The sequence below is a fragment of the Leishmania infantum genome, chromosome 29, assembly GCF_000002875.2.
Source record: "Leishmania infantum JPCM5 genome chromosome 29".
NCBI classification, from domain to species: Eukaryota; Euglenozoa; class Kinetoplastea; order Trypanosomatida; family Trypanosomatidae; genus Leishmania; species Leishmania infantum.
Window position 1 is genome coordinate 1,171,771 of NC_009413.2, and position 20,126 is coordinate 1,191,896.

Genomic DNA, 20,126 nt, shown 5'->3' on the forward strand with positions numbered 1-20,126 from the left:
TGGGAGCGGCCAAGTGCCTGCGGCCTGCCCTGGTATACGGCCGTGGACTCTTGGTGTCCGCGGAGAGGTCTGGGCTTGCTCTGGGCCGAAGAGACGTGCATCCATGACCACATCTATGCCAGCGCACTGCAAATCGTGTCGACGCTTGAAGAAATGTGCGCTTCCAACCACTGTTGTTGTGTTGCTGCTGCGTTGGGGTGGCTATGACGGCCTTGGCCACCGGTCTCAGACGCCAGCGCGGCATTGCCCGAAGCTGCGCTTACGGGACGATAGGAGGCGATGCTCGCGCAGCCGCGCACGCGCCCCTGACCGTGCTTTTGATTGCTGCAGCGGCGGGTGGGTGGCGGCGGCAGCATGGAGTGCCGAGGGCGTGCCGCCTTCTAGCGCGCCAGCGCTGTGCTGCCCAAACCGCCGCCAGAGCCTCGACTCTCCCGCCTGCGCTGTGCCGTGAGGGCATCCGGCCCGGCGTTGCGCGCGGTATGCTACGCGGGGTTTGCGGATCGTTCGAGGCACACCTCGGTTCAGGCAGCGATTGCGCACGCAATGTTGCTGTTGCGCACATGCCACGCGCGCTGCCTGGGCTTTCCCCGGCGAGCGCCCGCCGCTTCCCTCCCCCTGTGCTCAGTCAGGAGGACGCGCTATGCGCTCTTGGTGCGCAGGCACGCGTGCATCCGCGGCGCCCCTCCGCCTGGGCCCACCCACGCCTGTGAAGGGCGTGCGGGCGCAGGAGGGGGTGGGGGCCCCCCCTCCCCTTGCTGCCACAGACTCGTGGCAGTGCCCCACCTGCCGCGGCGCATGCGGGCAGGCCGTCCACACACGGCCCCCTCCCTGCGGCATCGACGGAAATGGAAGATGGAGAACAGGAAACCCCCGACGGACAGCAGCGTCCCCGTGAAGCAGGCCGCAGTGTCCAGAGGTGCGAGGGCTGTGTGCACAGCTAGCATGGTGGATCACACCCAGGCAAGGCATGCAGAGGTCAGCAGAGCAGGAGTGATGGATCGAAGAGGCGCGAAGAGATGCAAACCAAACAACGCCCAAGCGCATGTGCTGCGCAAGCAGGCGGCACCCCCTACCCCCGGCCGGCTGGGCGGATGAGCTACAGGCGCCGGAGGCATGACGGGAAGACCCTGAGCCACACCATGGAGCCCCCCCCTCCCAGGCTGCGATGCGGAGAGTCGCCACGCCATGCTATCGAATGCAGCGGCTTGAAGCGGCTGAGGGAGCAGCACGGCATGCAGGCGGGGCACGGGAGCGCAGCGGGCCCCGAGATGCGGCTGGCCAGCGTTCCCCTTGAGTACATCCGGCATGCACCTAGACCACTCCCTGCTACCCCGCACGTCAGACACCACCGCCTCCGCCGGGCGCCGACCGCGCAGCGCGTAGCCGAAGGAGGAAAGGGGGACGCAAGAGGACATGCAGAGCCGGCTGGGCGCGCGGCCCGATTCATGGGCGGTGTGGCTCGTCCTAGACGAACCGGGATGTGGGCGTAGTGCAACAGAGGTAGGCGAACTGTGGTTGTGTGGTGCACGTGTGTTTATCGAGTTGCCTCGGGTGGAGGGACAGGTTGGTGAAAGGGTGAGCAAGTGGGCGCTTTTCTGGTCACTCCTTATGTAGTCTCCTGCGTTTCGGCACTGCTGTGTTTCTGCGTTCCTGTTTCACACCAACACATTCTCGTTAACCGACGTGAACTGCCGCTTAGAGAAAGAGGGCTTGTGTGTGATTCGATGCTGCTCGCGGTCACGTCTTCGTCTTTGTCTGCACTGCTCTTTATGGGGGCACTAGGATACGAAGGAAGCAATAGACTGCGCCGGTGCGGAGTTCAGAAGCAAGCAAAACAGGCGAAGGCTCTCTGCACACGCGCTGCATACGCTGTATAACGAGGGAGCGTGTGGCTCGCTGAAACCGGTGCGCTGCTGTGTTCGTCTTTTGCGTGGCATGCCGATCACACGATACTGCGCTACGCGGGGTCGTGGCGGTGTGCAACTGCAAGTGAAACGCTCCTCCGACCTCTTCGCTAGTGGATGCCCCACCTTTTCGCTTGCCTCCACTCTCTTCTGTGCTTTTTGTTACTGCCGGCCTTCATGTACATAAATCCGCACATGCGTGCAATGCCGCGCTTTCTCGTTTTTTTTTTGAACAGGTCATATGAGATCCTTCCTATCACTTGTGCTTTTTCCATTGGAATCGGTCTTGCCGCCGTTGTGGTTACCACGCGTTGAGGAGAGGGTGCATATTCAAACAGATCATTAGTGCTTGGCCGGTGCAAGTGCTGCTGCTGCTGCTGCAACGATGGATAAGGATGGCGAGCGTTACGTGGAGTGTAAGGGGACTCGCTACGCTCTCATGACACTCCCTCACTTTCGCAAGTTTCGCGACCTCGCTTTGTCGAGCGACTCGGCTTGGAAAACGCACTACTCCGACACCGTACTGAAGGTGGAGTCGAAACCTCCGGGCGACGGCTCTACGAACCTCAACATAATTAGGGCAACGCGCATCATGAAGAACGTTCCGCCGGGGGTGCTGTACAACCAACTGCACGACGCCCAGTACCGCGCAACGTGGGACACAAATATGCTGGAAGGGTACAACATTGTTCAGCTAGATAAGCACAACGACATTGGCTATTATGCGGTGAAGTTCCCGTGGCCGTTGAGCAACCGCGACTTCTGCAACATGCGCTCATGGATGGAGTTCACAAACGGCGAGTACATTATCTTCAACCACTCCGAGCCGCACCCCGATTGCCCTGTGAAGAAGGGCTTTGTCAGAGCCCGCTCCATCTTGACGGGCTTCTACATTCGGCCCATTTCAGGCGAAAGGGGCACGCAGCTGGTCTACGTCAGCCATAGCGACCCCTGCGGCTCCATCCCCCATAGCGTTATCAACTTTGCTATGACGAAGGGAGCACGCATGATCCTGGACAATTGCGAAAAGTACTCGGAGAGGTACCCGGCCTACGTGGCGAAGATGTATCCGGCGGACCACGTGTATCCATGGCGCACGCCCAAGATGAACTGGGACAGCCCCTACCTGTACCCAGAAGACGTTCCTCCGAACACTGAGCCAGCAACGGAGCACCAGCAGCCAGAGGCTGGCGGCAGCGGTGGCGAGAAAGGGGAAGGCAATGAGCGATCCGGCGAAGAAAAAGCCGTCCCGTTTCTCTCCAGCAATGCCGGGTTATTGGGGACGTCACTGCCGCTTGCCCCTGTTGCCCCGTACCGCATCACGGATCTCCTTTCCGTTCAGCAGTACCGCTCTATCATGCAGGACGCCATGAACACGGTAGACCGTTCTTTTCTCCGCGAGGGACGCGTGCCGACCACAAAGGAGTACATTGTCCGACTCAAGTACATGGTCGAAGGTATCCGCCGGACCACTGTGGACGTCTAGGCGGCGGCAACCGTTTCTGCTGATGTCATCCATGGTTCCCGTCTATTTGATACTTGCATGGTATTTACCCCAGCTCATGACGCCGATGGCGTGTCACGCGCAGCGGCCCCAGCGGCCTCCCTTTTCGCTTTCGCCCTTCCTCTCCATCAGCGCATCCCTGTCCGATGGCGACGTGCCGTGTCGGCTGCATTTGTGCGCCTCTGTGCGCGGGCAATTCGGCTCACCTTTTTGCGTTACGCGTTTCTCTCTTTTTTTAGTGTTGTTGCCGCGTCCCTTTTGGCTTCTCTTTCGGGGAGATGGGTGTATTTTTTGGCGCCCGGCGCCGCTCCTTACGTACGCTGTACCTGTGCCTGTGTGTATCGCGATGTGCGCACATACACAGACCCTTGCATCTTCCTCCACTCCTTTTGCCATTCTCTCTCTGTTTGGCGTTCGAAGCGAGCGAAACACCCTCACAAACGTGTGTAAAAACGCATACATGACTGCACTACCGCACAGGACAGTACGCAGGCGGTGATGGTGGAAAAAAAAATGGAGAAACAACGATCTTAGCGCGCGGTAACCTGCCCAAGGTGCTTGGCGAGTCCCAATCGTGAGCCGATGTCCTGAAGACGAGGCTTTGACGAGGGTGTCCGCATTCCGCTCTCGTGGAGCTCGTCTCCTCGAGCTTCACGAGCTCTGATAATGTCCCTCTTTTTCGTTCTCACCGTCACGTCCGCGTACTGGGAGGAGGCGCTCTTGAGGGGCTTCGTCACATTTGTCCAAGTGACTGTGCGCCGTACTCATTGGTGCCAATGCCTCCCTCCCCCTTCACGCCCCCTCCTTTTCTCTCTGATCACTGCCATCCATGCACCTCGTAGTGTGCTGGTGCCGTAGCCAGATCGCCAAAGCATAAGGCCTCTCCTTCGAACTGCGTGGTGGCACAGGCAGTGACGTACCAGTGCAGGCGTCAACACATATACACAGAGAACGCATGGGGACGAGTGCCAATGGTGTTGTTTGCATCTTGACACCTGACAAGCTCCACCTCTCCACCATCGTCCGAGGGCCGTCCCTTCCTCGACCTCTCGCCGGCTTGCCGACTCCACACTGCAACGGCATCGCCTCAGAGGACTGTGCTCAGGTCGCTGCAGCTGAGTGCAGATGGAGGTGACATACATTGCCGATTGCGGGCATCACACCCTCAAGTACGCCGGGCTCTCGAAGTGGAACCGCAAGACCGTCGAAGTACTCGTCAAAGAGCGCCGGAATGAGTGCAACGCGTACGTGGCCGATGACGAGCGGCTTCGACAATGCGTACCTCAGCTGCTCTCCGGAGAATTGCGCGCTGACGAGGAGCTGACGCTCATTTTGCTGCTGGACACCTTCCACTCACAGAAATCAAAGGCATCGCTGCTGTACTCGTGTTTCGAGCAGTTCGGGTGCAAGAAGGTGTGCCTTCACTACACCGCATCTGCAGGACTCTACGCAGCTGGTGAGACCTCTGGGGTAGTGGTGGACCTCGGCTACGCCGGGGCTCAGCTCACTTCGGTGCAGCAGGGTACGGTGCAAACGGCCATGTCGACGCGACTCTCTTCGGTCGGCACTCGAAGCCTCGACGGCGAGCTGCACAGGCTGCTGCGCGGCGACATGACGGAGGCGACACTTCACCTTGTGAAGGCTCACTGTTGCTCACTGATGGAGCGGGACGAGCTGGTACCGGAGCTGACGCTACCGGACGGCTCCGTGTTCCCATACGACGACCGGACGAGGAGTGAGCTCCACAGGGCCAGCAGCGCGCTTCTTTACTCCACCACGTCTTCCGTGCCGGAAACTTTGCGCACAGTTTACCAGAAGCACTCGATTCGCTTCCCCGACTCCACCTCGTGGGTGCAGCTGGGCGGTGGATCACTAATCCGCGGTGTGGATGAGGTGCTCACAGCAGCAATGGCCCACCCGCTTTTCCGGCACGCGCCTAAGCGGCTTCACTTGAAGGACGTCACGCATGCCCCAGTCAGCGGCGGCATCATCCTATCGCAGCTGAACGTGTTCAAGAGCATGTGCATCGGCGTTAGCGACTACGAGGAATATGGCCCCGACGGATGTCTCCGCATGCAGGTCGCGGACGCCCGGTGACGACACGAGCGGAGCGCGTTTTCGCATATGCGCCAGCCCGTTTTGTCACAAGGGCCGTTTTCCCCTTTTTTCCCTTCCCCACCCTTTTCCGGCCCTTTCAGAGGGGGCAGCGCACAGACGCACGCGCACACCAGCACATACATCCCTGCTGCTGCTGATGTACCAGCACAGCAGCCCGCTTGCTTTGCCAACGGTCGCAGAAGTCACTGGTGAAAGTGCCACTGCCATGATGAACTCTCCTGTGTGAGCGCACATATCCCCCTGCTTCCTTCGTGCTGCTCACTCTCTCCTTGTCTTTACTTTTCCGGTTGTTTGCCCCCCCCCCTCGGCGCGCTGGGTGCGTCCAAGAGGCTCCTGGTAGCATCGAGTGGCTCTCCGGTCTCTGGTGGGGTTAGGATCGCACGTGGGAGACGGAGAGGAGGACGGTGTGCTGGCGGGGATGCTGGGATGGGGATCTTATAGTACCGGTACTCGCCATCCCCTCTTTTTTTGCTACAGTGCTCTCTCCCAGAGCCAAGCGGCTGCCACGTACGGATGGGGCACTCCTCTGTCACACGGCACCTTCTGTCCATTCAATGTTCTTCCTCTTTGCCCCCCCTCCCTCCCTCGTGCCTTCTCACATGCCGCTCTGTTCGCTTTTTGTGTTTGCTTCTGTCTGGCGGGGATGCTGTCGCCTTGACATGGCTGTGTGTGCGTCTGTGGAAAGCGATCGCCATTCAGGAGGCGATCGCCGGTATTCGACCGTCGTTTGTCGAGCGACGTATGACGATGATGAAATTACTCAGCGTCTTGAAGCATCGCGCAAGAGCACGCCTTGAGCTCGCTCGAGCTCGGATGCAGCTGCGAAACGTCTGCGACTACGAAGTCATTGGACGCTTCTGCGGACTACTGCTTTTCCCGTTTACCGTTTACGTGTGCGTCGGGCAAACGCAAGGCTACAGCGAGAGTCAAATCCGCGACCGTATCGCGAGCCGGAAAGACGTGCCCTGAGTGGGACTCGCACGCCCAATGCTTTGGGCTTGGATTTGTTTGTTTCACTTTCCACTGAACTCGACCGTGATTCGCTCTGTGTCACAGAGTTGCGGCGACCGCGCCGCTACGGAGTGTGTAAGAGGTGTATTCAGGTATGTATGTGCGGGCATCGCGGCGCTTGGTTGACTCTTGCGCCGCTTGCAGGCTTTCAGTGTCCCCTCCCCTCCAGAAACCGTGTACAACCACGACAGCCGAAAAGGCACTATTGAGGCGCTTTCCGTCATGAAGAGCGCAAATGAAGTGCGAAGACGCGCGGCGCGCCGGCTGTGACTCACAGGCAGCGTCCTAAACCCGGCACGAATCCTCGGGGCCGAATCGGCGACCACGCCAACTTGTCGGCCGTCTCGTGAAAGACGTGATGTGGGCATTGCCTGTTTTGTTGCTGTTTAGTCGCAGGACAACTCGGGCAGCTTCCGCTGCTCGAAAGACGGATAGGGAGAGACGCAGGGAGTGATGAGCAGTCACATACGTGCTTAGAGGCGTTTTCGCAAGCGTTTTGTGTCCTATTCTTCGTTTGTTCTTGACCGTACCTTTTTGTGCTTCTCCTCTGACTCGATCTGCCCGCTGCCTATTTTCCCCTCCCCCCGTCCCTCTGCTTGGCTGATCACGCTTACAAATGCCCAACGTTACATCTCTGTGCGCGTACACACCCTACTCCGACGCTTCCAGAGAAACACAGAAGAACGCGCAACTGTGTCATTATACGGACGGCAAAACAGCAGCAAAAGATTCTTTCATATATAAACGCATATATATATATAGTTGTTTCACTGCTGCCTGTACGGCAACCATCGGTGCCATTGGTTGACTGGGAAACCACTGTAGCAACATCGAAGGCAGAAAAGGAAAACGAGCGCAATGATCACCACGAGCGGCCGCGTCGTTCGCAAGGGCGGCAATGCGCCAAATAGCCGGAAGGCTCCACCACCCAAGCAGACACCTCAGGAGCAGATCGAGGACGCACTGCAGGCACGCGACTTCTCGAAGGCGACCACCATCTTAGAGTTTTACAAGACAAGCGGACAGAGCCTCGGCAACCTTTCCATTAACGAATGGCTCGCCTACAGCGCCTTCCACGCGAATGACATGGAGAAGGCCATTGAGGTGTACAAGGACATTCTCGCGCTGGACGACTGTGCGCCGATCAACCACACGTACCTGGGCTGCTGCTACTACATGAACGGCTCGTTCAAGGAGGCGGAGGAATGTGCCTTACGCGGCCCCGAGTGCCCCCTTCAGACGCGGCTGATGTTGCACATTGCGCAGAAGACGCATGACGAGGAGAAGCTCATGATCTATCACGGCAAGCTACAGGATACGATCGAGGATCAGCTCTCGCTGGCTGCGGCGCAGTACATTCGCAACCATTACACTGAGGCCATCGAGGCCTATAAGCCCATTCTTGCTCAGACGAGGGAGTACAAAGCCCTCAACGTTTACGTGGCGATGTGCTACTTCAAACTGGACTACTACGAGGTGAGCGTCAGTGTGCTGAATGTGTACCTGCAGTCCTACAGCAACAGCGCGGTGGCCATCAATCTCAAAGCTGCGAATCACTATCGCCTGTTCAACAACAAGGCGGCGAAGAGCGAGCTGAAGCTGCTGATCGATCTTCAACGCACCACTTACTACGTTGAGACGGACATTGTAAAGCACAACCTGGTCGTTTTCAACAACGGCGAGGGCGCCCTGCAAGTCCTGCCGTCGATGCTAGATGTCGGTATTCCAGAGGCACGCCTGAACTTGGTCATCTATCACCTGCGCCATGAGTGCATCAACGAAGCTTATGAGCTGATGGCCGATGTGGTGCCACTCACAACGCAGGAGTACATATTGAAGGCCGTCGTCAACGCGTACGTAGGCCAAAACATGGAGTCACAGGAGCATCTCAAGGTGTGCAAAGAAATCTTCAACTACGTGGGCTCCTCGGCGAGTGACCGCGATACGATCCCTGGCCGACAGTGCATGGCGTCGTACTTTTTTCTGCTGCGCGACTTCCCCAACGTGCTCATCTACTTGCGTTCAATCAAGCCGTACTTCAGCAAGGACGACACCTTTCTTTACCTCTACGGTATCGCGTGCGCTGGTACTGGGGAGTACGCCGAGGCGGAGCAGAGCCTGCTCGCCGTCAGCTCCGACAAGATCAAGGCAGAGTTCAGCTACACAAGCTGGCTGGTGCGGTCGCACATCATGAATAAGCACCCCAAGATGGCGTGGGATATCTACCTGAAGAAGGAGATGGGCGAGTCCATCGGAATCTTGCGGCTCCTCGCGAATGACTGCTACCGCACAAGTGCCTTTTACTACGCAGCCAAGGCGTTTGACGTGCTGGAGCGACTCGACAGCGATCCCGAGTATGTGGAAGGCAAGAAAGGGGCGTGCATAGGTGTGTTTCAGCAGGTCTTCGCCAACGAGGAGCCTGCCGAGTCCTTGCTCGACGTGATGAAGATGATTGAAGCGAGTCTGCAGCGACACGCCGATGAACCGCCAGTGGTGCAGCAGTTTTCCAACATGCTGGCGCTGATGAAAGACTGGGCAAAGGATGCGAAGCTGAAGCGCCGGTGACAGTGTGAGATTTCGTCTTATCACGGGTCTTGTGTTCGCGTTTACTTTTTGTTTGTTGTCGTTTGTTCTCGCTTTGCGCCCTTCGATGAAATTGTCGCATGTACAGCCAGCGCGTCTCGAACTCTCCTTGCGCTTCGGTTCCTCATACAGTTCCTTTTATGTGCATCTTTTTTGATCCTCTCGAGAGGTGTGACGTTGATGGGGCAATTCCTGGCATGCCGTTCTTCATTCCTCTGCAGTCTACAATCCGAGGACATGATTCCGCCCTTCCTTCAAGCGCACATCTACGCGCACACGCATGCGCGCAAACGGTGGCGTGTACTCGCAGCGAGAGAGGGAGACGTGCACAGAGACACACTGGTACGCACGACCTCGTCTGCTTCTTCGGATGTGTTGTGGGTGGCGAGGTGTGCATGCCAGCACTGGTGCCTGCGTATGCCGGCTGCCTTCTCCCCCCTGATCGGGCGCGCTCTTTGTGCCCAATCGTCCAGCGGACACACTCGTCGAATGTGTTTCTGAAACGGACTGCGATGGCGCCTCCGTAGCCGTCTTACTACCGGCAACGGCCTCTCTTGATCGCACCCCATTGTCTCTGTGCGTTTTAACCTTCAAATGCGCACAGAGAGACGCCACCTGTAGCGCTCGATCGCTCGCCAGGAACGACTGCACAAACTCTGAACCTCTCCCTTGCCACTGAATGCTCTCGGCGCACTATCCATGCCCACTTGTCCTGCTGCAGAACATGCACGCAAACTCACAACAAACTGCAAGCATGCCAAAAAAAAAACTCTGTAAAAGCCCACCGTCTCTGTGAGTCACTGTACCGTTGCCGCACTGTTCTCCCTTTCCACCGTCGCTAGTCGGCTTTGAGTGCAGTGAGTCGCCGCTGCCCGCACCATCGGCACGGGGAACCTTTACGAGTTGCCCGGGCCACGCTTTACTAGAGTGCTTGTGCTGACTAGAGAAAAAAAGCCAATGAAGCCACATGGACTCGCTGTGGTGCCATCCATTGTGCAACCCTCGCCGTTCCTCACTCGCGCCATCTGCGCCCTTTACTGGAAAGACACTTTTCTCGGCAGCTGCGTGGCCATCGCCCCGTCCATTGTGATGACTGCGGGTCATCACTACAACGCCGTCCGCGACGATGTCGGCGACTTCAGCGTTTTGACACGGCCCGGGCACTGGACGGCGGTCGAGTACGCGTCAAAGGATAGCACATATGACGTTGTGGTGTTCTGGCTCTGCGAGGAAGTGACGACGCACACCTCGCTGCGAGGGTATCTGCCCGCGGTGGGGGCACAGGTGGCGACTGTATGGTTGTCCCCTAAGCCACCACACGACGCGATTGTGTCGCCAGGCGTCGTGATGGAGAGCGAGGCAGAGAAGTGCGTGGCGCGCGGCACTGTGAGCATGACCGGATCGAGCGGCGCACCTGTGGTGGACGTCTTTGGTGAGCACATTGTCGGTCTCCATCTCACGTCCAACACGCGTGACGGCTCACGTGTGTCTGGGTTCATACCGTCACGCAAGCTGGTCTCTCTTTTCGCCGAGATGTGGGTCGAGCACGCCCGTGTCTTGTCGTCCGCATAGGTACCGGCAGCTCCGACCCCCCGTTGGATGCCGCGCGACCTCTTTTTTTTTCAGCTTCTTCACCGTGATGCTGGGAGGCTGCTCCGAGAGCTTGTGCTGCGTCTTTGCAGCTCCACTGTGGAATATGCGCGTCTGCGTGTGTACATGTGCGCGCTTTGTTCTCGGCGCTCCTGCGCCCTTCGCGCCATTTGTGAACACGGAAGAAAGCAGCTCGCGAGACTACGCATGGCCGTTTCGTGGTACGCACTCGCACCGGCAGCAGCATCCTTTCTGATTGAAGCTTTTCGCCGTCAAAACAAGCACGAGGACGAACATATCCGCGTCTTCTGTGATTGCCCCTTCCCCCCCCCTCCACCGCCACCACCCTCCTTTCCCCATTCGCACATGATCTCTGCTGTTCCGCTTTTCGTTCATATCCTGGCACTCTGCCGGCCACGGCAACTCGGCGACCATCGTCACAACCAGCTCTCACGCTGGCTTGAACACGCCCTCTCTCTCTGCTCCCTACTTGTTCCACACAACTCCTTCAGCAGCGGATCTGGCAGCAGTACACAATTTGTGTCTTTTTGCGTGTCCTAGCGCCACAGCGTGATTGTTCGCGGTGAGGTGCATGTCCGACAGCACCTCACCCACTACCTCTGCGGCCCAGCATGGGACGCTTCAATTCTCATTGGAGGAGCTGGCAGCAGGCGGCATTGCCGGCTTCGCGGAGCACTTCGTGATGTTTCCCTGCGACACCATTAAGACGCGCATGCAGGGCGGGGGTGCGCTAAGTATCGGCCACGTCGTGAGACACTTGTGGAACCACGAGCGGCTAACACACCTCTATCGCGGATGCGTGCCGGTGCTCGTGTCAGCGATTCCAGCGCATGGTGCGTACTTCGGCGTGTACGAGGCCCTCAAGCGCCTCTTTGGCGACGACACCAACATGGGCATCGCCGCTGCGGCTTCGTTTTCCACGGCTGCCCACGACACGGTGTCCACGCCGTTCGACGTGATTAAGCAACGTATGCAAATGGACAAGCAGCGCTGCTTTAGTAGCTCTGTAGATTGTGCCCGGCGAATTGTGCGAACCGAAGGCGTCGGGGCCCTTTTCGCTTCTTTGCCAACGACGGTGATAATGAATATTCCCCACTTTTCGGCCTACTGGCTCGCCTACGAGGGTTTCCTCGCGTCTCGTGGGCATGGCAACGTGCGCAACCGCCATGACGAGATGACGGTGGACTACATGGCCGCTGGCTTTGTTGCAGGCACGTGCGCGGCGGTTGTCTCATTTCCCTTTGACACGGTCAAAACACATCTTCAGCTCGGCCACGGGATGGGCTTCCGCCACACACTGAGCGAGCTGATCCAGCTACGGGGAATGCGCGGCGTCTACTCGGGCGTTGTGCCGCGCATCCTCTACACGGCTCCCTCTGGCGCCATCATGATGGTGACGTACGAAACCGTGAAGAGCGCGCTTGCATCCGACAAGAGTCTCTTGTGAGGTACGTGTGTGGGAGTGTGAGAAGGCAGAGGCAGCGGACGCAAAGTGCTTGCGGGGGAGTGGAGAGTCAGCCCCCTATCTCACCTGCTACGCATGCCACGCGACACCAAGAGAAGGCGTCGAGCAGCTTTACTGGAAGTGAAGAATTCTCCTTCAGCAGCGTCCACGGGGGTCATGGCTCGCGGAGCGCTTTCAGCCTACAACCTTGCGTCTCGCCGAATAATCTTCATCAAAGGCTTCCATTCGCTTTTAGCCTTCCTCGTTGGGCCGTAGCATGCTCCAGGAACACACACACTCACAAGCAGACGACGACGTATGCTACTAACATTTCATTGTCTTTACCAACCTGTCCCTCCACCCGAGGCAACTCGATAAACACACGTGCACCACACAACCACAGTTCGCCTACCTCTGTTGCACTACGCCCACATCCCGGTTCGTCTAGGACGAGCCACACCGCCCATGAATCGGGCCGCGCGCCCAGCCGGCTCTGCATGTCCTCTTGCGTCCCCCTTTCCTCCTTCGGCTACGCGCTGCGCGGTCGGCGCCCGGCGGAGGCGGTGGTGTCTGACGTGCGGGGTAGCAGGGAGTGGTCTAGGTGCATGCCGGATGTACTCAAGGGGAACGCTGGCCAGCCGCATCTCGGGGCCCGCTGCGCTCCCGTGCCCCGCCTGCATGCCGTGCTGCTCCCTCAGCCGCTTCAAGCCGCTGCATTCGATAGCATGGCGTGGCGACTCTCCGCATCGCAGCCTGGGAGGGGGGGGCTCCATGGTGTGGCTCAGGGTCTTCCCGTCATGCCTCCGGCGCCTGTAGCTCATCCGCCCAGCCGGCCGGGGGTAGGGGGTGCCGCCTGCTTGCGCAGCACATGCGCTTGGGCGTTGTTTGGTTTGCATCTCTTCGCGCCTCTTCGATCCATCACTCCTGCTCTGCTGACCTCTGCATGCCTTGCCTGGGTGTGATCCACCATGCTAGCTGTGCACACAGCCCTCGCACCTCTGGACACTGCGGCCTGCTTCACGGGGACGCTGCTGTCCGTCGGGGGTTTCCTGTTCTCCATCTTCCATTTCCGTCGATGCCGCAGGGAGGGGGCCGTGTGTGGACGGCCTGCCCGCATGCGCCGCGGCAGGTGGGGCACTGCCACGAGTCTGTGGCAGCAAGGGGAGGGGGGGCCCCCACCCCCTCCTGCGCCCGCACGCCCTTCACAGGCGTGGGTGGGCCCAGGCGGAGGGGCGCCGCGGATGCACGCGTGCCTGCGCACCAAGAGCGCATAGCGCGTCCTCCTGACTGAGCACAGGGGGAGGGAAGCGGCGGGCGCTCGCCGGGGAAAGCCCAGGCAGCGCGCGTGGCATGTGCGCAACAGCAACATTGCGTGCGCAATCGCTGCCTGAACCGAGGTGTGCCTCGAACGATCCGCAAACCCCGCGTAGCATACCGCGCGCAACGCCGGGCCGGATGCCCTCACGGCACAGCGCAGGCGGGAGAGTCGAGGCTCTGGCGGCGGTTTGGGCAGCACAGCGCTGGCGCGCTAGAAGGCGGCACGCCCTCGGCACTCCATGCTGCCGCCGCCACCCACCCGCCGCTGCAGCAATCAAAAGCACGGTCAGGGGCGCGTGCGCGGCTGCGCGAGCATCGCCTCCTATCGTCCCGTAAGCGCAGCTTCGGGCAATGCCGCGCTGGCGTCTGAGACCGGTGGCCAAGGCCGTGATCCGTGCGTTTTTTTTTTTCGGATATTGTTGTGCTGTCGGTGAGGCTATCGTGTTCACGTTGTCGTGGCGCGCGTACTACTATTAAGCGCAGAGGTTCGGAAGCGTAAGATGGGCTGTACCAACCATTAGCTCCATCACGACCCGAATTATTTGGAGGATACGAATCTAAACCCTTGTAGGGCGGGGTGCTGAGTGCCATGAGGTGAGTGAGTGAATCTGCGAGAAAAGGCCGCACGTGGTTTTCTGTGACCCTGTTGATCCTGCTGTGTTGGTGGCACGTCAAACCCCGTTTTCATTCTCTAGCACCTGACGGGTTAGCTGCAAGGGAGTGTACTGCATCCTCTTGTCGCTGCTTGCTAGAGTTGTTGCATTATCGTACACCATTGCGGCAGCTCCTGCAGTGAAGTTTCTGTGCGATGCTTGGCCCGTCTACAGGCAGCAACGGCACTTCACAGAACGACAGAGTCGCTGCTTCTGTGGTGATGGATTTTAGTTGGCCTACAGAGTCGGGCCGCATCTGCTAAAGTTGTGGTATAGGCAACACGCGACCGCTGCGCAGGCGGGAGGTGCCTGCGCGCAGTGATGCTACGAGAGCCGATGCTGGCGTATCCGCATGAGAACTGCTAAAGTGCTATGCCGAGACAGCTATCCGGCGTGTGCACCTGCCGCCTCAAATGCGCAATGGAGCCTCGTCGCGTGAGTGCGGAGAGACAAAGGCGTGAGGGCAGCGCAACAGCGCGAAGGAGTTGAGGGGCAGCAGATCGGCCTCGTTGCGGAGGTGCCTCTTGTGCTCTTATCGATGGAGAACAAAGCATGCGGATTTGTAATTGTCTTCGCGCCGTGCAGCTCGGCGTTTCGTTGCAGTTTTTCGTGGTCTTTTGCGTGTGAAGGTGGAGGTGCTCTTCAACGCTCCATGACCCTGGGACCGGGCGCTCACGTGCCGTCCGTGTATGTGTAGGTACTACTATGTGGTAGGTCTTCTTCTGCTTTGAACTCCTCCGTGCCGCGGGACGTTCGCGGAGACACATGACGAGGACGATGGGCGACAAGCATGAAAGGGTGGGCGGCGGCGTCGACTTTCAGAAGGTCCACTTCGCGCAGTAGTCGTGCCTGCGCATCGCTTGACTCGAGGCATGTTCTCTGATGCAAAGTGCAGTGTTGTCGGACACTATCGCGAGCTCCTTGCGCGGTGCCGGGCGTCGAGGAATGGCGACGTCACGGAGGTCGACGTGCCCCCTAATGATGATACCGATTTTGTGCTCTATGAGGTGCTTTACGCCGAAGCGCTGCCGCTACTCTTTTGTATTGGGTCCATTTGCACCCTTCCCCTGCCCTCCTCCCTCTTCTTACCCCCCCCCGTCGCCCGTGCAAATACGCCGTGTCGACGGGGACATTGCATGTGCATCTCTGGCTGTTGTCCCTCTCTGCCTTTCTAGCTGCCTTGTCGCCTGCTTAACGTCACACAGCAAGTGAGCACCTCCGGTGGAGGGCACAGCGGAGCCCCTTTGGTGGCACGCCACACACGATGAGTGGCTCCTTTGCGCTGCGCAAGCTCCTCTTCGATATCGACGACGAGGAGGACGTCAACCGACGCGGGTACCACTACGCCGGTGCGTATGCACCGCTTCTTCACAGTGTCGCGGTGCTGCAGCCGGCTGCGGTGCTTCCAAAAAGCGGTCTGCCCTTCGCCTGTCTGTGTCTCTTCTCGTCTTTTGCGACGTGTCTCACCATGAAGGTACGCAAGAAAGAGAGGTGGTGGATGGGCATGTTTGCCATCTGCGCCGTCTACTACAACAGCGTCAAGGCGCACAAAGTGAACAATGGGCTTGTCGGCCATCAATGCGGTTTCTTTGCCGCTGGAATGGGTGCCATCGGGTGTGTCGCGCGGCTGATGGCCAAAAGCGGCTCTGCTCGAAAGAACTTCGGCTGCCTCGGTCTCTTCACAGCACTACTGTGGTACGAAATCGGCCGCTATCACCTGTGGACGGAGCATGTGACAGAGTTCCGCCGCGATGTTACGCCGGAGCGGTCGTACGACTTGCTAGGCGATTATGTTCCGCAGTCCTTGGAGGTTGAGTTTCTCCCGTACCGCACTATTACGTAAGGGAAACGAACGAAACCAGCGTCTCTTCTCGCTTCCGCGATTTCTGTGTTTTGTGGCCACGAGAGTGACTGCATCTGCTGCCAGCGCTCTTCTCTGCGGGCTCCGTCACGTCGCGGTGGCGTCGCGGCCGCGTGCATCGCCACCACACACGCGCCCTGTTGATGAGGTGCGCACCGTCGAATAGACTACTTCCGTTCGTTTGCCAGGATGAGAGAGAGATGGAAGAAAGTGGTGGTGGAGGGACCGTTACACCGAGGTCACACCGGAAGGCACATAGTGCGTCCTTCGCATACGGAAAAAAAAGATAGATGCACATGCTTTGCCTGCATATTCTCGAGCGTGAGGAGTCACCCGGCCTTTCACCTACCGTTTTCTCGCCACGCCGTGTCGCCAGCTGTCCTCCTTCACGCATGGTGCGCGGGATCACGGCTCGGGCTTTAGGCGGAGTTTTCGCTGGAGTGTATGCTACGGGTCGTGCATCAGATATGGCAAGGGAGGCGTGCAGTCATGGAGTTCCGCAAATGACTACGTGACTGTGTGAGTAGCTCTTAAAACAGCTATGGCAGAAGGGCTACCTACATGAGGGTGAACCGCAGCGCCAGCACACGAGAAAGAAAGGGAGCGGCGAAGGCGTAGCGCACCGCCCGGTGCGCTGCCGCACCTACAAGGTCGGCGGGGCGTGTCCCCATGGCGTGCCCGTCATGGCGGCATACTCTGTCGCCCGCTTCACGCACGCGGCCGGCGATCGGCCACCCTGCAGCAAAACACGACCCATTGCAGGACAGCCGCCCCGCCCCTGCGAGAAACCATCACATTCCTTGAGGAGGAACCATCACGACTCCGGCCCTGAGTCACGGTCATTGCAAGAACGCTCGGGCCATTCCATTGCCACGTGCCCAGCTGACGCCGCGCGCCGCTCCCCGATAGGTTTTCCTCCATTACACACATCGCCCGTCTCGCTGTCGTGAACCACCCTTGCAAACGCATGCCTGAGGAGGAGGGGAGGTGGGGCGACCTCAGCTTCGTCACGGTTGACAGTGACCTTCAACCGGCATGCCGCCTGAATCACCGGCCCCGCTGCCTGCCTCACGGCTCGACACGTGCCTGCACTCTGCATGCGGCCTGTCCACACATCGACTCGCACATGGCTAGCACGTCGAGCGGCGTTGCAGGGGGCCACCAGCCAATCGTGCTGCCACCGCTTGCATCGCTTCAGGGCGTAACGCTTCACCCCATTGGCCCAACTCCCAGCCGATAGGCCCTCCCGCCAGCGGCGCCCAACACGGCTGGGGGCATTGGCCCTTCAGGCATGGGTCCCGGGGAAAGGGACGCTTTCCGGTCCGCCACTCCACCAACGTTGCACATCACGCAGAGCCACGGCGAGCAGTCCAGATAGACACCAGCCATGCATCCCTCCGCGGCCACAGCATGAGCCGTCTTTTCATCAGACCCTCTTCCTCACCCATCACGGAGAGGGCGCAGCCGGCCATGCAGCTGCGGCAGCTGCAGCGCTCAATCATGTCGGCCGCCCTGAGCGCTGCGCCACCTTCTTCCGACACGGTCGCCGTGCTCTGTGGGGCCGGCACGCCGGTCGGGTGGCGCACGCTATGTCTGCCCTGCAACGACGCCTTGCGTGCATGCCACGCGTCGAACACGGAGGAGGGAAATGCGGAAGAGCACCCACGGATCCTCCTCCGTGGGTGTGTCGGTCCGTGATGGAGCTCCTCAGAGACGGCGACATCTATGTCCTCCCAGACCCGCCGCCACTCGCCCCATGCCAGCATCCGCCTCGTCTCCCGGCAGCGGGCGCGCGCGGCTGTCCATGAATCGGCTGACAGCCGCCTCGAGACGATGGATGCACGCCTCCGACACCTGCACCCCTCCCTCAGCAGCATGGTGATCGAGCCATCCGCAGTCAGAATCCCCACGTGCGCAGGACACCCGCCTTTCCACGGTCTTCGGTGCTCATGGGATACCCACCGGTAGTCGGCGTCATCCGTCAGGAGCCCCGCCAATGTTAGGCCGCGCGAGGCCTGGCCATACACAGCTTGTTTTCCGCCATCAGCCCACCGCAACTCAGCGGAAGCGAACCCCCTCCCCCTCTGCAGCGTCAAGACCACAGCCGCATACACAATATTCCTGTTCGACGTACGTTCCCAAGCGTTGGGGGAATCCGTAATGAAGTGGGATCAGTGGAATGCGGTAATGATGGACATGTGCCTTTGCCTCTCTTATTTTTTTGTGCCCCGCAGAAGCTGGCGCATTTACCTGCCGACATAGAACGGGGAGGAAGAGGTAAGAGGAGAGCGCGAGAGTTCATCGTCAGTAGTCAATGCTCAAGACACGCCAGCACGATCAAAACGAAATATATGAGACTTCCGTGTCTGTCGGCACATGATGTGCCGTTTTGTGTGTGTTAGCACCGCACGAGCGTAGTACTGCAGTGTGACCTTTCGATCACGGCAGTGCCACTGTGGGCTGAAGCGTAGGCTTCGCAGGGCTGTCTACAGAACTGCCGGTCGGCTTTGTTCCCGGCGTGGAACTGCCGCCCTCCGTCTCTCTCGCCCCCTCACCCATTGCGTTTTGCATCGTGCTCCACCCCCGAAGACGCGTCTCCTTCAGGCGTTCGTGCGTGACAGACGCGCCAGCACACTCAGGGAGGAACTTCTCGTTGACTCTCCTCTGCCGCTTCCACCTCTGCTCCGCCGCTCGTCATCTTTCCATGTTTCTTCTCTTTTTTTTTTCGCCAAAGGAAACACCATCAAAAGACGCCCCTCCATCTTGCTGGCGCAGGCCCAGCTAGAGCCGCAATAGACTACCGCTCCAAAGGAAAAGAAAGGACATCCGTTGAACGTACATGTTGCGCGCGCGTGTGCATACCTTCCTCCTCCTGCAGAAGCGGCACTCTGATTGAGACGTTCATACGTTTCTGTGGTTGAAGGGAAAATAATGCCTCCCAAACCTGTCATCATCGACCATGATGGTGGTCACGACGACCTGGTCGCACTGGCACTGCTGCTGGGAAATCCGGAAGCAGTGAAGGTGATCGGCTGCATTGTCACGGACGCCGACTGCTTCGTGGACCAAGCCTTCAACGTGTCGGGTAAGTTGATGGCCATGATGCACGCCAGGGAAGCAACGGAACTGTTCCCTGTCGCGAAGACGTCCTTCAAGGGCGTCAATCCGTTCCCGTCGGATTGGCGGTGGAGCGCAAAGAACATGGATGACCTGCCATGCGTCAACATCCCCGAGCATGTGGCCATCTGGGAAGCCGTGCGGGACGAGAACGATAAACTGGTGGGGGAGGAGGCCATGGCTCAACTGGTGATGTCATCCCCGGAGAAGGTGACTATCTGCGTGACCGGGCCGTTGTCATGTGTAGCGTGGTGCATCGGTAGGTATGGCGAGGAATTCTGCAAGAACGTGGAGGAGTGCATCATCATGGGTGGCGCAGTCGACGTGAAGGGCAACGTTTTCATCGAAGGCCGTACTGATGGCAGCGCGGAGTGGAACATCTTCTGGGATCCTGCGGCGGCCAAGACGGTGCTCATGTGCCCGCATCTAAAAAAGATCGTATTCTCGCTCGACTCAACGAACTCAGTGCCGGTTACGTCGGAGGTGGTGCAGAAGTTCGGTGCACAGAACAAGTATTTACTGTCCCAGTTTATCGGCTCTGCTTGGGCAAGCTGCACACACTTCGAGCTGATCCGCCCTAGTGACGGGTACTACGCGTGGGACGTGCTGACGGCCGCGTATGCCATTGAGCGGCGATTGGCTGAACTGGAGGCTGTGCCGCTCGAGGTGGTGGTGGAAGCAAACGCCCCTAACGAAGGGCAGACCAGGCGGGCATTCGAGGGAGCTGCCTTGGACCACACGTACGTCGCGAAGAATACAAAGACGGATCTGTTTTATCGCATGGTGATGGACAGTGCTCGCTGCTGCCCAGGGTAGCCGCATGGGAGTGCAGCATTCACCTTGCCCTTAAGGCGTTTTTCCGCGGATTTTCTAGCTGTTGCCGATAATGGACGGCCGCCTCACCGTGACGTCAGGGCCTCATACCCCCCCCCCCCAACACACACTGTGTGTGGGAGCGGCCAAGAGCCTGCGGCCTGCCCTGGTATACGGCCGTGGACTCTTG

General features: G+C 59.2%; 8 protein-coding genes across 8 annotated transcripts; all 8 read left to right on the top strand.

The window, feature by feature from the left end:
• Nucleotides 1-2,289: 2,289 nt before the first annotated feature.
• On the top strand, nucleotides 2,290-3,390 carry LINJ_29_2840 (conserved hypothetical protein; the record flags this gene model as incomplete). Its single annotated transcript, XM_001466772.1, has 1 exon — nucleotides 2,290-3,390. One exon carries the CDS (start codon nucleotides 2,290-2,292, stop codon nucleotides 3,388-3,390), a length of 1,101 nt encoding a protein of 366 aa, XP_001466809.1.
• A 1,143-nt stretch (nucleotides 3,391-4,533) lies between these two features.
• On the top strand, nucleotides 4,534-5,505 carry LINJ_29_2850 (putative actin-like protein; the record flags this gene model as incomplete). Its single annotated transcript, XM_001466773.1, has 1 exon — nucleotides 4,534-5,505. One exon carries the CDS (start codon nucleotides 4,534-4,536, stop codon nucleotides 5,503-5,505), a length of 972 nt encoding a protein of 323 aa, XP_001466810.1.
• Nucleotides 5,506-6,273: 768 nt separating this feature from the next.
• LINJ_29_2860 (conserved hypothetical protein) lies at nucleotides 6,274-6,495 on the top strand (the record flags this gene model as incomplete). Its single annotated transcript, XM_001466774.1, has 1 exon — nucleotides 6,274-6,495. The coding sequence occupies one exon, from the start codon at nucleotides 6,274-6,276 to the stop codon at nucleotides 6,493-6,495; it is 222 nt and encodes a 73-aa protein (XP_001466811.1).
• Nucleotides 6,496-7,395: 900 nt separating this feature from the next.
• LINJ_29_2870 (conserved hypothetical protein) lies at nucleotides 7,396-9,102 on the top strand (the record flags this gene model as incomplete). The annotated part of the gene is made up of 1 exon (XM_001466775.1): nucleotides 7,396-9,102. One exon carries the CDS (start codon nucleotides 7,396-7,398, stop codon nucleotides 9,100-9,102), a length of 1,707 nt encoding a protein of 568 aa, XP_001466812.1.
• A 975-nt stretch (nucleotides 9,103-10,077) lies between these two features.
• On the top strand, nucleotides 10,078-10,692 carry LINJ_29_2880 (conserved hypothetical protein; the record flags this gene model as incomplete). The annotated part of the gene is made up of 1 exon (XM_001466776.1): nucleotides 10,078-10,692. The coding sequence occupies one exon, from the start codon at nucleotides 10,078-10,080 to the stop codon at nucleotides 10,690-10,692; it is 615 nt and encodes a 204-aa protein (XP_001466813.1).
• A 610-nt stretch (nucleotides 10,693-11,302) lies between these two features.
• On the top strand, nucleotides 11,303-12,178 carry LINJ_29_2890 (mitochondrial carrier protein-like protein; the record flags this gene model as incomplete). Its single annotated transcript, XM_001466777.1, has 1 exon — nucleotides 11,303-12,178. One exon carries the CDS (start codon nucleotides 11,303-11,305, stop codon nucleotides 12,176-12,178), a length of 876 nt encoding a protein of 291 aa, XP_001466814.1.
• Nucleotides 12,179-15,409: 3,231 nt separating this feature from the next.
• On the top strand, nucleotides 15,410-15,988 carry LINJ_29_2900 (conserved hypothetical protein; the record flags this gene model as incomplete). Its single annotated transcript, XM_001466770.1, has 1 exon — nucleotides 15,410-15,988. One exon carries the CDS (start codon nucleotides 15,410-15,412, stop codon nucleotides 15,986-15,988), a length of 579 nt encoding a protein of 192 aa, XP_001466807.1.
• Nucleotides 15,989-18,937: 2,949 nt separating this feature from the next.
• Nucleotides 18,938-19,939, top strand: LINJ_29_2910 (putative inosine-adenosine-guanosine-nucleoside hydrolase; the record flags this gene model as incomplete). Its single annotated transcript, XM_001466771.1, has 1 exon — nucleotides 18,938-19,939. One exon carries the CDS (start codon nucleotides 18,938-18,940, stop codon nucleotides 19,937-19,939), a length of 1,002 nt encoding a protein of 333 aa, XP_001466808.1.
• Between the last annotated feature and the right edge of the window lie 187 nt (nucleotides 19,940-20,126).